At 45.5% G+C, this 16,044-nt stretch overlaps 1 protein-coding gene across 1 annotated transcript in view; it reads left to right on the top strand.

The window, feature by feature from the left end:
• The window catches only part of LOC121554930 (low-density lipoprotein receptor-related protein 1B-like), a 331,365-nt gene that overhangs the window by 68,598 nt on the left and 246,723 nt on the right, over window positions 1–16,044 (top strand). Inside the window, exons 18-20 of the mRNA XM_041868634.2 lie at window positions 183–380; window positions 2,154–2,358; window positions 15,289–15,453. Of these exons, the coding sequence (XP_041724568.2) occupies window positions 183–380; window positions 2,154–2,358; window positions 15,289–15,453 (568 nt within the window). The remainder of the gene's footprint in view (window positions 1–182; window positions 381–2,153; window positions 2,359–15,288; window positions 15,454–16,044) is intronic.

Raw genomic sequence — 16,044 nt, 5'->3', positions numbered from 1 at the left:
CGAATGTGTGTGTGTGTGTGCATGTTTGTGTAGTCATGCGTACCTGTGTATGTTCTGCGCTAATGGCACCAGTTCAAATAACTTCCCAGGCTCCTGCCATTCATGTTGGTATTGTTGTGGCATCGTTCACCTCCGTTTTAACTTTTTCCTCTTCCTTTCCTCCCTTTCTTTCCATTGGCCAGATCCCTTTGAGGCTTTCATCATCTTCTCTATCCGGCATGAGATAAGACGGATAGATCTTCATAAGCGAGACTACAGCCTGCTGGTGCCAGGGCTCCGGAACACCATTGCTCTTGACTTCCACTTTAATCACAGCCTGCTCTACTGGACAGATGTGGTGGAGGATAAGATCTACAGGGGACGCCTCTCGGACTCCGGAGGTATGTAGGTTCTATATGTTAGATCTAGGCTACATGTTAGATCTAAATGGTGTAATCTATTGGGCTTTCAGACTCTGAAGGTACATAGGTCTAAGCTGCACATTAGATCGTAAAAGCTGTGATGTGTTGAGGCTTTCAGAGTCTTTAAATACTTTGGCTAGGCTAAGCATTAGATCTAAATGCTGTGATGTATTAGATGAGGAGGATAAACATGGCTTCCTTCTGTAGTGGAACTTTTTTTTAGACTTTCCAACTATACAGTTTAGTTCATTAATGTTTTCAGTTCAGTTCTACTTAGCACCTCTTTGATACTGTGAGCAATCCTGTCCCTCCATTGAGGAGTTATTTCAGCAGGGTAATGCTGAGTGTAGTGGGTAGACTCTAGGACCCTCAGTAGTCTTCCCATTGTTATAGTAAGTCTCTGAAGACTTTGATGAATTGCAACTTCTTGTTTGGTGTTTGGGTTGGTGTTTTGTGCTGCGCGACATTCTGGGCCTCTGCTGCAATAGAACTATTTCTCTCTTTCTCTCATTTTCTCTATGGGGCCATAGAATGCATCCCACTGCTGCACCTACACTGAGTGTGAACGGCGTATGGTAGTAGGTGCCGGGCGCACCGGTTTTTGTCAAGAACTGCAACGCTGCTGGGTTTTTCATGCTCAACAGTTTCCCGTGTGTAAAACAAATCAATTCTAAAAGCTTTAACAAGAGCAAGTTATTGTGTTTCACTTGAAAACAACATTACTTGACACAACTGTGGGAGGCATTGGGGTCAACATGGGCCAGCATCCCTGTGTGTGTGTGTGTGTGTGTGTGTGGGGGGTGTTCTTAATGTTTTATATTAGTAGGGTGTTCATAATGTTTTGTATTAGGAAGGTGTTCATAATGTTTTGTATTAGGAAGGTGTTCTTAATGTTTTGTATTAGGAAGGTGTTCTTAATGTTTTGTATTAGGAGGGTGTTCATAATGTTTTGTATTAGGAAGGTGTTCTTAATGTTTTGTATTAGGAAGGTGTTCTTAATATTTTGTATTAGGAAGGTGTTCTTAATGATTTGTATTAGGAAGGTGTTCTTTAATGTTTTGTATTAGGAAGGTGTTCTTAATGTTTTGTATTAGGAAGGTGTTCTTGATATTTTATATTAGGAAGGTGTTCTTCATGTTTTATATTAGGAAGGTGTTCTTCATGTTTTGAATTAGGAAGGTGTTTTGTACAGTGTATTTCTCCCTTTTGTGATTCTTCCACAAAGGCTCCAGCAGAGGATCATTGTAAACAGCTCGATTATAGACATACTGGGAAAACCTTTTATGTTTAATGGAACACTGGAGGAAACTATCTTCTTTTATGTCCATGTGTTCTTCCTCAAGAGTTTTTCTAGCAAGGGTTTTCTCTCCATGAAATGTAATTTTGTTGGCAGACCAACAAACAAATCCCCTCAACAAGGGGGAAATAATCAGGATGAGTTGAATACATCCCTTCACCAGTCTTCTCTCACCTACTGTGTGTCAGTGGAGGCTGCTAAGGGGAGGATGGCTCACAATAATGGCTGGAACAGAGTGAATGGTATGGCATCAAACACATGGAAACCATGTGTTTGATGTATTTCATACCATTCCACTGATTCCGCTCCAGCCATTACCATGAGCCCATTCTCCCCAATTAAGGTGCAACCAACCTCCTGTGGTGTGTGTATTGATGACCATGGTGCTGTGGGTTGGTCCATCTCACCGGGTCTAAAAGGTGGTGATCATGGTCCTGTGGTTGGTGTTCCATCAGGTGTGACAGGGATTGAGGTTGTTGTGCAGCATGGGCTGGCCACTCCAGAGGGGCTGGCGGTGGACTGGATAGCAGGGAACCTGTACTGGATCGACAGTAACCTGGACCAGATCGAGGTGGCCAGGCTGAATGGAGAGATGAGGACCACACTGATAGCTGGATGGATGGAGCATCCACGGGCCATCGCTCTGGACCCAGGACAAGGGTGGGTGCTAACTCACATCAGATCTGGGTTCAAATAGCATTTGTTTTCTTTCAAATACTTTGAGCGTTTGATTGAGTGACAGATGTGCAGGGTTTACACTTTTGGGATTATTCAATCGGTTCTGTTGTGCCAGACAAGCTCAATCAAACACAGCTAAACTATTTGAAAGAAAACAAATACTATTTAAATCCAGGTCTGACTCACATACTGTACACAATCAATCAGGTTTGAGGTCATAATAAGAAAAACAACACCCTTCATATTCTTCTACTTTCTTCTCCCTTGATGTATGAAGATGTCTGCTATGTTAGGGTCTGTTAGTGATACAAATATAGAATACATTAATAATAATACTGTGGACTCCATTCTAGCGAAGACAAGTGATATGGCTAATATTTTCCTCTTCCCTGACTCATGCACATTACCAATCTTACTTTTTCTCTTTTAATACATTGCTTCAATTCATCTCTGAACAATCTCACAGGCATAAAGTTTAATGAAAAAAACTGAATAAGAAGATGTTTTGGTATAGTGTGTTTAGCTTAGTTCTTCCGTTAATGCATACTGATGAAATATGTTTATGAGATCATAAAATTCATTTGGTTTATTTTGTTTTAAAACAAAGTCCAGACATTCATAAAAATCAATTAAGTAGTCTTATAAGATATACATCTGCACATTTTAAGGGGGATGACTGCATTTCAGAGGATAACACATTATGATTAATGGATGATTTCTGTGCCTACAGGAAAGGTTCCTCTCCATAGTAATAATTCTAATGTAATTACTTGAATCCACTCAAAAGAGTGGGCCATTGCTCTAAGGGGCCTGATCCAATGAATAAGGCTATTGATCTGTAGAAGGATATTTCTTCCTAACACTGTTTCATTGTCGTCAATGCCTAATTTAAGCCTGTGCTCTTTAAGGGCTCTGTGGGTCTCCCGCTCTTGCCTGTGGTTCTGTGGACAAAAGCAGGATAGTTGCCATGTTTGGGAGATTAGACGTGACTCTGTTGATGGGCAAAGTAATCACAATGTTCATTTACAGGCTACATTGAGCCGTAGAATGTCATAAAAAGCAGATGGCTTCCAGTTCCATCCAATGTCACAGATGCTGTGGAACATGGGTCAGTTTGGTGCAGTTCTATGATCCGCAGACTGCTGCCAATGTGTATGTTTACGAGTCCCACTTACGGCTATACACTTATGGCTATGTAGTTATTATACACTGCTCAAAAAAATACAGGGAACACTTAAACAACACATCCTAGATCTGAATGAATGAAATAATATTTTAAATACTTTTTTCTTTACATAGTTGAATGTGCTGACAACAAAATCACACAAAAAGGATCAATGGAAATCAAATTTATCAACCCATGGAGGTCTGGATTTGGAGTCACCCTCAAAATTAAAGTGGAAAACCACACTACAGGCTGATCCAACTTTGATGTAATGTCCTTAAAACAAGTCAAAATGAGGCTCAGTAGTGTATGTGGCCTCCACGTGCCTGTATGACCTCCCTACAACGCCTGGGCATGCTCCTGATGAGGTGGCGGATGGTCTCCTGAGGGATCTCCTCCCAGACCTGGACTAAAGCATCCGCCAACTCCTGGACAGTCTGTGGTGCAACGTGGCGTTGGTGGATGGAGCGAGACATGATGTCCCAGATGTGCTCCATTGGATTCAGGTCTGGGGAACGGGCGGGCCAGTCAATAGCATCAATGCCTTCCTCTTGCAGGAACTGCTGACACACTCCAGCCACATGAGGTCTAGCATTGTCTTGCATTAGGAGGAACCCAGGGCCAACCGCACCAGCATATGGTCTCACAAGGGGGTCTGAGGATCTCATCTCGGTACCTAATGGCAGTCAGGCTACCTCTGGCGAGCACATGGAGGGCTGTGCGGCCCCACAAAGAAATGCCACCCCACACCATGACTGACCCACCGCCAAACCGGTCATGCTGGAGGATGTTGCAGGCAGCAGAACGTTCTCCACGCCGTCTCCAGACTCTGTCACGTCTGTCACATGTGCTCAGTGTGAACCTGCTTTCATCTGTGAAGAGCACATGGCGCCAGTGGCGAATTTGCCAATCTTGTTGTTCTATGGCAAATGCCAAACATCCTGCACGGTGTTGGGCTGTAAGTACAAGCCCCACCTGTGGACGTCGGGCCCTCATACCACCCTCATGGAGTCTGTTTATGACCGTTTGAGCAGACACATGCTCATTTGTGGCCTGCTGGAGGTCATTTTGCAGGGCTCTGGCAGTGCTCCTCCTGCTCCTCCTTGCACAAAGGCGGAGGTAGCGGTCCTGCTGCTGAGTTGTTGCCCTCCTACGCCCTCCTCCACGTCTCCTGATGTACTGGCCTGTCTCCTGGTAGCGCCTCCATGCTCTGGACACTACACTGACAGACACAGCAAACCTTCTTGCCACAGCTCGCATTGATGTGCCATCTTGGATGAGCTGCACTACCTGAGCCACTTGTGTGGGTTGTAGACTCCGTCTCATGCTACCACTAGAGTTAAAGCACCGCCAGCATTCAAAAGTGACCAAAACATCAGCCAGGAAGCATAGGAACTGAGAAGTGGTCTGTGGTCACCACCTGCAGAGCCACTTCTTTATTGGGGGTGTCTTGCTAATTGCCTATCATTTCCACCTGTTGTCTATTCCATTTGCACAACAGCATGCGAAATGTATTGTCAATCAGTGTTGCTTCCTAAGTGGACAGTTTGATTTCACAGAAGTGTGATTGACTTGGAGTTACATTGTGTTGTTGAAGTGTTCCCTTTATTTTTTTGAGCAGTGTAGTTTGCAATGCTATTCATTGACAAAACAACGAAAACAGGCTGAATACTTGAATCTGAAAATTGTTATGAAATAATAATATGCCATTTAGCAGACGCTTTTATCCAAAGTGACTTACAGTCATGTGCGCATATATTTTTACGTATGGGTGGTCCCGGCGATCGAACCCACTACCCTGGCATTACAAGTGCCATGCTCTACCAATTGAGCTACAGAGGACCACATGAAAGACACCTCAAACAAAATCGGGACTTAGTATCTTGTGTGAATGACTTTTTACTAAGTTGTTCAAACTATATACTAACTTGTTCAAACGAGATACTAAGTTGTTCGAATGAGATACTAAGTTGTTAGGACGAGATCATTTTAAGAGTGTCTTGGCCTTCTGGGCTTCCGTACCCTTAGCCTTGGTTGTCTGAGGGAAAATAAGAATAATACACTTAATCTTTAATGTTTGTCCCCGACCCAAAAAAATATTGGTCGACCGAAAGTCATCGGTTCTTTTAAAACATGTATTTTTCCATATATAGACACGCCCTATGTGTTTTAATAAAATCAACTGCAGTATATATGCATTGAGCTTGTCTGATGCTTTAAGCGCACTGTTTGATGAAATAAAACACAAACGACTCGAGGGACCCAGGTCAAGATAACCAGGAGAAAACTTGACCTGACCATCCTCCTCCCACTCCTACTGGCTTTCACAGATTCTAGCTTTACTCTCCTGAAGTTGCCGGTAATAGGCTACACGAGGAGTCAGAAAACTTTCTCATGTGGAATGCCAATTTATCTTACTTACCATTTCTACCGATCTGCGTGTCAGTTATGGTTTTCATATGCACATTTTCGTGGAACAGTTTCATTTCATTTATAATAACGTCTTCATATCTCGAAATCATTGTCAAATGGTTAATCAAAATTAGATCCAAATCTAAATGAAAATTATACAAAGCTAAAAATGTACTTCTATTGCCATGGCCAACTATGTAAAAATAGCCTATAAAGCCAACAAATAAAAACATTGCAGCCTGCAGGTAGAAAATATTAGGATAAAAATAAATATCCCATAAATCACATTGGCTAAACATGGCCTGTCTGCAACAAACGTTTCCACTGGATCAGAGCATGACATTTTTCCATTTCACGCTAAGTGGTTATCGAAAGGGCGAGAGCTGTAAAGATTTTTCAAATACGTTGAGGAACTATTGTCTTTCTCAATGGATGAAAAAACAGACTTTGTTTGCTTACTGTTTGAGGTGAAGAAGACATTACTTTGAGAAGCTCCACAGCTCATTAGTTGTGTTGTGTTAAGCCAATCAGAAATACTATCAGATCCCCAAATGGGCACTTTTCTATGCCTACATTTGCGCACAGGCCAGGTAGCCTATAGGCCTACTTCTATGCATAATCAGATGCGTGTTCTTACTCAACATTGACAGAAGCGCTAACAAAAGACAATAGCTTTGTTCGAATACTCATACTAACCGCACTAACCATACTATTTGTAATGTAACTTGAGTATGTAGTATGCTTATTGGTCATAGTATGGATATAGTTAGTATGCCAAAATTCCCGGCTGCCGTACTACATTCGCAAAATATGAAGTATACAAGCAGTGGACACTATTTCGTGCTTTTCGGGTCCATAATGCAATTCTTCAGAAAATGGGCGTGGCTTCACAACATTTTCAGATTTGAAGAAAACGGCGGAAAATATGCAGCCAAATTCTGTCGAGAGCAGATACAAATTCATTGCTTTAATAAATTATGACAAATGTTAAGAAAATGTTGAGCAATGTAATAAGGTAAAGAATTTTCAAATAAATGTTGTTTCACATTATGTTGGCTGACAATTTGTTAGCTATGCTAGCCTTATGAACTGCATAGCTGTCACGACTGTCTGTGAGATGCGGTAAACGAAGTCAGGCGCAGGACACAGAACTCTCGGATACGTACTTTTAATACGAAAAGGATCCAAAAGGACACAAAAATAACTCCACGCAGGGAGGAAATAACACGCTCACAAATAGACAACAAAACAATCACACACAAAGTACAGATGAGAGACAGGGGTAATTATAAGGGAAACTATTAACATAATGACGAACAGGTGTAAACAATACAGACAAAACTAAACAAACACCGATAACATCGAATGGCAGTAGCTAGTACTCCGGGGACGACGAACGGCGAAGCCTGCCCGAGCAAGGAGGAGGAGCAGCCTCGGCAGAATCCGTGACAGTACCCCCCCCTTGACGCGCGGCCCCAGCCGTGCGCCGACCCCGGCCTCGGGGACGGCCAGGAGGACGCGGAGCAGGGCGAGTTGGGTGAATCCGGTGGAACTCTGTCAACAGGGAGGGATCTAGGATGTCCCTCCTAGGGACCCAGCACCGTTCCTCCGGACCGTACCCCTCCCACTCCACGAGATACTGCAGAATCCACAATGGAACGGAATGAGTACGCCGGAGCCCCTTAGATGTCTAGTGGGGGCGGAGGGGCCTCTCGTACCTCATTCTCCTGGAGTGGACCAGCTACCACCGGCCTGAGGATAGACACATGGAACGAGGGGTTAATGTGATAATTAACAGGCAGCTGTAACCTATAACATACCTCGTTCAATCTCCTCAGGACTTTAAATGGCCCCACAAACTGCCGGCCCAGCTTCCGGCAGGGCAGGTGAAGGGGCAGGTTTCTGGTCGAGAGCCAGACCCGATCTCCCGGTGCATAAACCGGACCCTCACTGCGGTGGCGATCGGCGCTCGCCTTTTGCCGTCTGATGGCCCGCTGCAGATGGACGTGCGCAGCGTTCCATGTCTCCTCCGAGCGCCGAAACCATTCATCCACCGCAGGAGCCTCGATCTGGCTCTGATGCCAGGGTGCCAGAACCGGCTGATAGCCCAACACACACTGGAAAGGAGTGAGATTAGTGGAGGAGTGGCGGAGTGAGTTTTGGGCTATCTCTGCCCAGGGAATATACCCCGACCACTCCTCCTGCCGGTCCTGGCAGTAGGACCTCAGAAACCTACCCACATCTTGGTTTACTCTCTCCACCTGCCCATTACTCTCAGGGTGAAAACCCGAGGTAAGGCTGATCGAGACCCCCAAACGTTCCATGAACGCCCTCCACACTCTAGAGGTGAACTGGGGACCCCGATCAGACACTATATCCTCAGGCACCCCGTAGTGCCAGAAAACATGAGTAAACAGGGCTTCGGCCGTTTGTAGGGCTGTAGGTAGACCTGGCATAGGGATGAGACGGCAGGCCTTAGAAAACCGATCCACAACGACCAAGATCGTGGTATTCCCCTGGGAGGGGGGAAGGTCCGTGACAAAATGCACCGACAGGTGAGACCACGGCCGTTGTGGAACGGGGAGAGGTTGTAACTTCCCCCTGGTTAGGTGTCTAGGCGCCTTACACTGGGCACACACCGAGCAGGAAGAAACGTAAACTCTCACGTCCTTAGCGAAGGTGGGCCACCAGTACTTCCCGCTAAGACAGTGCACCGTCCGACCAATACCAGGATGACCAGAGGAGGGTGACGTGTGAGGCCAATAAATCAGTCGGTCACGGACCTCGAGCGGCACGTACCTCCGTCCCTCTGGACACTCTGGGGGAGAAGGGTCTGTACGTAACGCCCGCTCGATTTCCGTGTCGACCTCCCACACCACCGGTGCCACGAGACAAGACTCCGGTAGTATGGGAGTGGGCTCAATGGACCTCTCCTCTGTGTCATATCGTCGGGACAGGGCGTCTGCCTTAACGTTCTGTGACCCGGGGATATACGTGATCTTAAAGACAAACTGGGCCAGAAACATGGCCCACCTAGCCTGACGAGGGTTCAGTCTCTTCGCTGCCCGGATGTACTCCAGGTTACGATGGTCAGTCAGAATGAGAAAAGGGTGGTTAGCCCCCTCAAGCCAATGTCTCCACACCTTCAGGGCCTGGACCACAGCTAGCAGCTCCCTGTCCCCCACGTCATAATTGCGCTCCGCCGGACTGAGATTCTTAGAATAGAAAGCACAGGGGCGGAGTTTTGGAGGCGTGCCCGAGCGCTGAGACAGTATAGCACCGATCCCCGCCTCGGACGCATCCACCTCGACTTGGAACGCCAAAGAGGGATCCGGATGTGCCAGCACCGGAGCTGAGGTGAACAGGTCCTTCAAATGACTAAACGCCCTGTCCGCTTCAGCCGACCACTGCAAACGCACCGGGCCCCCCTTTAGCAGTGAGGTAATGGGAGCCGCTACCTGTCCAAAACCCCGGATAAACCTCCGGTAGTAATTGGCAAAACCCAAAAACCGCTGCACCTCCTTTACTGTAGTTGGAGTCTGCCAATTACGCACGGCTGAAACGCGGTCAATCTCCATCTCCACCCCTGACGCAGACAACCGGTGTCCCAGGAAGGAGATTGACTCCTGGAAAAACAGACATTTCTCTGCCTTCACATACAGATCATGCTCCAACAGTCTACCCAGCACCCGACGTACCAGGGACACTTGCTCGGTACGTGTAGCGGAGTATATCAGAATGTCATCAATATACACCACTACCCCCTGTCCATGCAAATCCCGGAAAATCTTGTCTACAAATGATTGGAAGACTGAAGGAGCATTCATTAGACCGTATGGCATGACGAGGTACTCATAGTGACCCGAGGTGGTACTGAAGGCTGTTTTCCACTCATCTCACTCCCGAATGCGCACCAGGTTGTAAGCGCTCCTGAGATCCAATTTTGTGAAGAAGTGCGCCCTGTGTAATGACCCCGTCATACTAGCAATCAGAGGGAGAGGATAGCTGTATTTAATAGTGATCTGATTGAGACCACGGTAATCAATACACGGGCGTAAACCCCCATCCTTCTTCTTCACAAAAAAGAAACTTGAGGACGCAGGAGAAGTGGCAGGCCATATGTATCCCTGTCTCAAGGATTCGGCAACGTATGTCTCCATAGCAGCCGTCTCCTCCTGAGACAGAGGATACACATGGCTGCGAGTGAGCGCCGCGCCAACCTGGAGGTCTATCGCACAATCCCCCTGTCGATGAGGTGGTAATTGAGTCGCCTTCTTCTTACAGAAGGCGCTTGCCAAATCGGCATACTCAGGAGGAATGTGCATTGTGGGCATTTGGTTCGGACTCTCCACCGTCGTTGCCCCTACGGAAACGCCTACACACCGCCCCACACACTGATCAGACAATCCCTTGAGAGCCCTCTGTTGCCATGAAATGTTTGGGGTCATGAGATATTAACCAGGGAAGTCCCAACACCACTGGAAACGCAGGAGAGTCAATTAAATACAACTGTATAGTCTCCTCATGACCCTTCTGCGTTTTCATCTTCAGTGGCGCTGTGACCTCCCTAATCAATCCCGACCCCAAAGGCCGGCTATCTAGGGCATGGATAGGGAAGGGCACATCAACTGGTAATATAGGGATCCCTAACTTATATGAGAAATGGCGATCGATAAAATTCCCAGCTGCGCCTGAATCGACTAGCGCCTTATGCTGGGAGTAAGAAGAAACTTCTGGAAACATCACTTGGATACACATATGAACAGCAGAGAGCTCTGGGTGAGTTGATATTAATTATTAATATGCCATATAGCAGATATTAATATGCCATTAGCAGACGCTTTTATCCAAAGCGACTTACAGTCATGCGTGCATACATATTTTTTTGTGTATGGGTGGTCCCGGGGATCGAACCCACTACCTTAGCGTTACAAGCGCCGTGCTCTACCAGCTGAGCTACAGAGGACCACATTGTTGGGACCTTACATTTTACATTTACATTTTAGTCATTTAGCAGACGCTCTTATCCAGAGCGACTTACAGTTAGTGAGTGCATACATATTTTTATTTATTTTTCATACTGGCCCCCCGCGGGAATCGAACCCACAACCCTGGCGTTGCAAATGCCATGCTCTACCAACACCCCTGCCGGCCATTCCCTCCCCTACCCTGGACGACGCTGGGCCAATTGTGCGCCGCCCCATGGGTCTCCCGGTCACGGCCGGCTACGACAGAGCCTGGATTCGAACCAGGATCTCTAGTGGCACAGCTAGCACTGCGATGCAGTGCCTTAGACCACTGCGCCGGGAATGACTCATCAGTGCGCTGCCTGCTGCCTCGAATCCGAGGAGACCCTCCCCAGTACTGAACCGCCGTGTGTCCTCGGCGGCCACAGTTGGTGCAGGGGACAGCTTCCTTCCTGGCCTCCCTACTACCAGCACCCCGAGCTCCATAGGGCTCGGCTCGGAGGTGCTGGGGGATGGAGTGGACGGCCCCAGCGCTGGACGTCCGTGGGTAGCCAACAGGGTATCCAAGCGAATCGACATGTCCACCAGCTGATCGAAGCTTAGGTTGGTGTCCCTGCAGGCCAGCTCTCGACGAACGTCCTCCCTCAGGCTGCATCTGTAGTGGTCGATGAGGGCCCTCTCATTCCATCCCGAATTGGCAGCCAGAGTCCGGAAGTCCAGTGCGAATTCCTGCGCGCTCCTCCTCCCCTGTCTGAGGTGGAATAGACGCTCACCTGCCGCTCACCCGCCGCCTCGAGTGATCCAGTCGGTGCCGTCGCTCCTGCTGACTCCATGGTAAGGTGTGTGATTCTGTCACGACTGTCTGTGAGATGCGGTAAACGAAGTCAGGCGCAGGACACAGAACTCTCGGATACGTACTTTTAATACGAAAAGGATCCAAAAGGACACAAAAATAACTCCATAACCCGCTCACAAATAGACAACCGTGAAGGGGAAAACAATCACACACAAAGTACAGATGAGAGACAGGGGTAATTATAAGGGAAACAATTAACATAATGACGAACAGGTGTAAACAATACAGACAAAACTAAACAAACACCGATAACGTCGAACGGCAGTAGCTAGTACTCCGGGGACGACGAACGCCGAAGCCTGCCCGAGCAAGGAGGAGGAGCAGCCTCGGCAGAATCCGTGACAATAGCATATCATCACAGCAGTTACTTGTATGTTAGCTAACTACCTAACGTTAGTTGGCTACTAATACATCAAACTTGCCAGTATATTAACTATATGCTATCTAACTAACTACCCAACATGTATTGACTTGATTATTCACGTCATTCTTAGGTTAGCTAAGTGGTATAGTCGTTGTGCATTCTCAGTGGACATTGTTAATGAAATCGTAAGATGTCTAGCTAGTAATTTGTTATGCTAACAAGCTAGCAAGAAGTTGCATAGCAACAGCATCAACTTCCGGTAGAGAGACGAAGCGCTAGTACACTCAACTGAGAGGATACTGTTCGTTTACAGGATACTAAAATGAACTAATAGTAGATAGTATGTAGTATATACTCATTAAGTATGTAGTATACAGTATGTTAGTATGGGTATTCGAACACAGCTAATGACAAAATTGACAAAACTCGTAAATGGAATGAAATAAACCAAAACTTGTTTCTCACAAATGTAGCATAGGTTGTGCGCTCTGCAAACAGCGTGTCCACTCCAACAATGAGAACGGTAAAAGACTGGATTAATAATATGTTGAATGCATTAACAGAAATTACGGTAACCAAACAAACATTGTAGATTCTAAATTATAGGAATTAACGGTAAATGTACTACTGGTGATATAAAATGCAAACAGTTCACACAATGAAGATATAAAATAGTGAATGTGCACAAATTGGTGGGAGAGAGCGCATTCTGGAGAGAGACATGCATTGTGCATCTTAGCCACATTCCCCTTCTTCTTGGACTGTGCCATCCCCGCGACCTCCGCAATGGATTAGCCTCGGCCTCTGTAATGGATTAGTTCACTGAGATGGGTGCGAATAAGACAAGTGTCTCGTGTGGCATAATATATATATATATACAGTGCCTTCGGAAAGTATTGAGACCCCTTGACCTTTTCCAAATGTTGTTATGTTACAGCCTTATTCTAAAATCCATTAAATAAAACATTTTCCTCATCAATCTACACACAATACCCCATAATGACAAAGCGAAAACAGGTTTTTAGAAATGTTAGCAAATGTATTACAAATATAAAACAGATATACCTTATTTACATAAGTATTCAGACCCTTTGCTATGAGACTCGAAATTGAGCTCAGCTGCATCCTGTTTCCATTGATCATCCTTGAGATGTTTCTACAACTTGATTGGAGTCCACCTGTGGTAAATTCAGTTGATTGGACATGATTTGGAAAGGCACACTCCTGTCTATATAAGGTCCCACAGTTGACAGTGCATGTCAGAGCAAAAACCAAGCCATGAGTTTGAAGGAATTGTGTCGAGGCACATATCTGGGGAAGGGTACCCAACACAGTGGCCTCCATCATTCTTAAATGGAAGAAGTTTGGAACCACCAAGACTCTTCCTAGAGCTGGCCGCACGGCCAAACTGAGCAATCAGGGGAGAAGTGCATTGGTCACGGAGGTGGCAAAGGACCCGATTGTCACTCTGACAGAGCTCTAGAGTTCCTCTGTAGAGATGGGAGAACCTTCCAGAAGGACAACCATCTCTGCAGCACTCCACCAATCAGGCCTTTATGGTAGAGTGGCCAGACGGAAGCCACTCCTCAGTATAAAGGCAATGACAGCCCACTTGGAGTTTTCCAAAAGGCACCTAAAGAGTCTCAGACCATGAGAAACAATATTATCTGGTCTGATGAAACCAAGATTGAACTCTTTGGCCATCTCTGCAGCACTCCACCAATCAGGCCTTTATGGTAGAGTGGCCAGACGGAAGCCACTCCTCAGTAAAAAGGCAATGACATCCCACTTGGAGTTTTCCAAAAGGCACCTAAAGACTCTCAGACCATGAGAAACAATATTCTCTGGACTGATGAAACCAAGATTGAACTCTTTGGCCTGAGGACACCTTGCACCATCCCTACAGTGACGCATGGTGGTGGCAGCATTATGCTGTGGGAATGTTTTTCAGCAGCAGGTACTGGAAGACTAATCAGGATCGAGGCAAAGATCAACGTAGCAAAGTACAGCGAGATCTTTGATGAAAACCTGCTCCAGAGCGCTCAGGACCTCAGACTTGGGGCGAAGGTTCACCTTCCAACAGGACAATGACCCTAAGCACACAGCCAAGACAAGCAGGAGTGGCTTCGGGACAAGTCTCTGAATGTCTTTGAATGGCCCAGCCAGAGCCCGGACTTGAACCCAATCGAACATCTCTGGAGAGACCTGAAAATAGTTTTGCAGCAACGCTCCCCATCCAACCTAACAGAGCTTGAAAGGATCTGCAGAGAAGAATGGGAGAAACTCCCCAAATACAGGTGTGCCATGCTTGCTGCATCATACCCAAGAAGACTCAAGGCTATGTAATCGCTGCCAAATTTGCTTCAACAAAGTATTGAGTAAAAGGTCTGAATGCTTTCGTAAATGTAATATTTCCGTTTTTTATATTCTATAAATTAGCAACATTTTCTAAAAACCTGTTTTTGCTTTGTCATTATGGGGTATTGTGTGTAGATTGATGAGGGGAAAAAACTATTTAATCAATTTTAGAATAAGGCTGTAACGTATCAAAATGTGGAAAAAGTGAACAGGTCTGAATACTTTCCAAAGGCACTGTATATGCTACTGTTCGACTAAAATAAATCAAACAATCGACCAGTCAACTAATTGGGGTCAGCCCTAATTTGCTTTTGTGTTCAACACAGTGAATGATTTGGTTATCTAGTTTGTGCTGTTGTCTAGTTCTGTCCATTTTCAAATGATCTTAATAATTAATGTATTTCTTCCATCAAGGCTTTTTCTTCAAGTCCTCTTTAATGTATCAGTCTTCTGTGGATCGTCTGAATGGGTTTTATGGTCTTGGGTTTTCTGCTTGTTCTTCGTGGTCTAGGGCTGGTGACTAGTAGTGTTTCCCAACCCTGGTCCTTGAGTACCCCCAACAGTACACATTTTTATTGTAACCCTGGTCAAGCACACCTGATTCAACTTGTCAACTAATCATCAAGCCCTCAATGAGTTGAATCAGGTGAACTTGTCCGGGGCTACAACAAAAAATGTGTACTGTTGGGGGTACTGGAGGACCAGGGTTGGGAAACACTGCTGTAGAGCACTTTGTTGATGTAAAAATATATTTATACATTCATTTTCTTGATTGATTGAATGTTTTTAGAATCCTGTTCTGGACAGACTGGGACGCTACCTTCCCCCGTATCGAGGCTGCTTCAATGAGCGGAGGAGGACGACACATAGTGTTCAAGGACATGGAGATAGGAGCCTGGCCCAACGGACTAACTCTGGATCATCTGGAGAAGAGAATCGTCTGGACTGATGCTCGGTAGTTCACTCACACATTATAATATTTTATGTAACCTTTATTAACTTATAAACTTTACAAGTCAATTAAGAACAGATTATTATTTACATTGACAACCTATCAGGATAGGAGCACAGCAGTGATGAACATTAAGCTGCAATGATGCCTATTTGGATACACATATGGTATAAGTATGAACAGCATGTTATCTTCTTTGCCTCATCTCCAATAGGGACAGGTTGGTTGATTGTAAATGGTAGTTCAGTTACAGCGAACAGAAGGCCAATTTATCTAAATGTGCCGTAACCACAGAAAGACATGTTTATGATGAGAAAATATCACTTGTAAACCTCCCCTTCTATCGTAAGAATAAGCATTAAGATCTACATTCTACAGCATTCCCAAAAAATATTACTGACAAAAACACCTGATGACATCCTTGGTGAAACGCCTTCCTCACTATTTGGGAACTGAATTGAATTTTTATTTAAAAGTGTACAAAGTAAATAAGGATCTGCAATGTATGCTACCATGGCAACCTTACCTGGCTAGTCTTTTTAATCTATAGACATTCACCTTCCTTACTCTCTTTTGACATACAATACATTAAAT

The sequence above is a fragment of the Coregonus clupeaformis genome, chromosome 40, assembly GCF_020615455.1.
Source record: "Coregonus clupeaformis isolate EN_2021a chromosome 40, ASM2061545v1, whole genome shotgun sequence".
NCBI classification, from domain to species: Eukaryota; Metazoa; Chordata; class Actinopteri; order Salmoniformes; family Salmonidae; genus Coregonus; species Coregonus clupeaformis.
The sequence above is the reverse complement of the archived record's forward strand: the minus strand, read 5'-3'. Positions and strand labels throughout refer to the sequence as shown.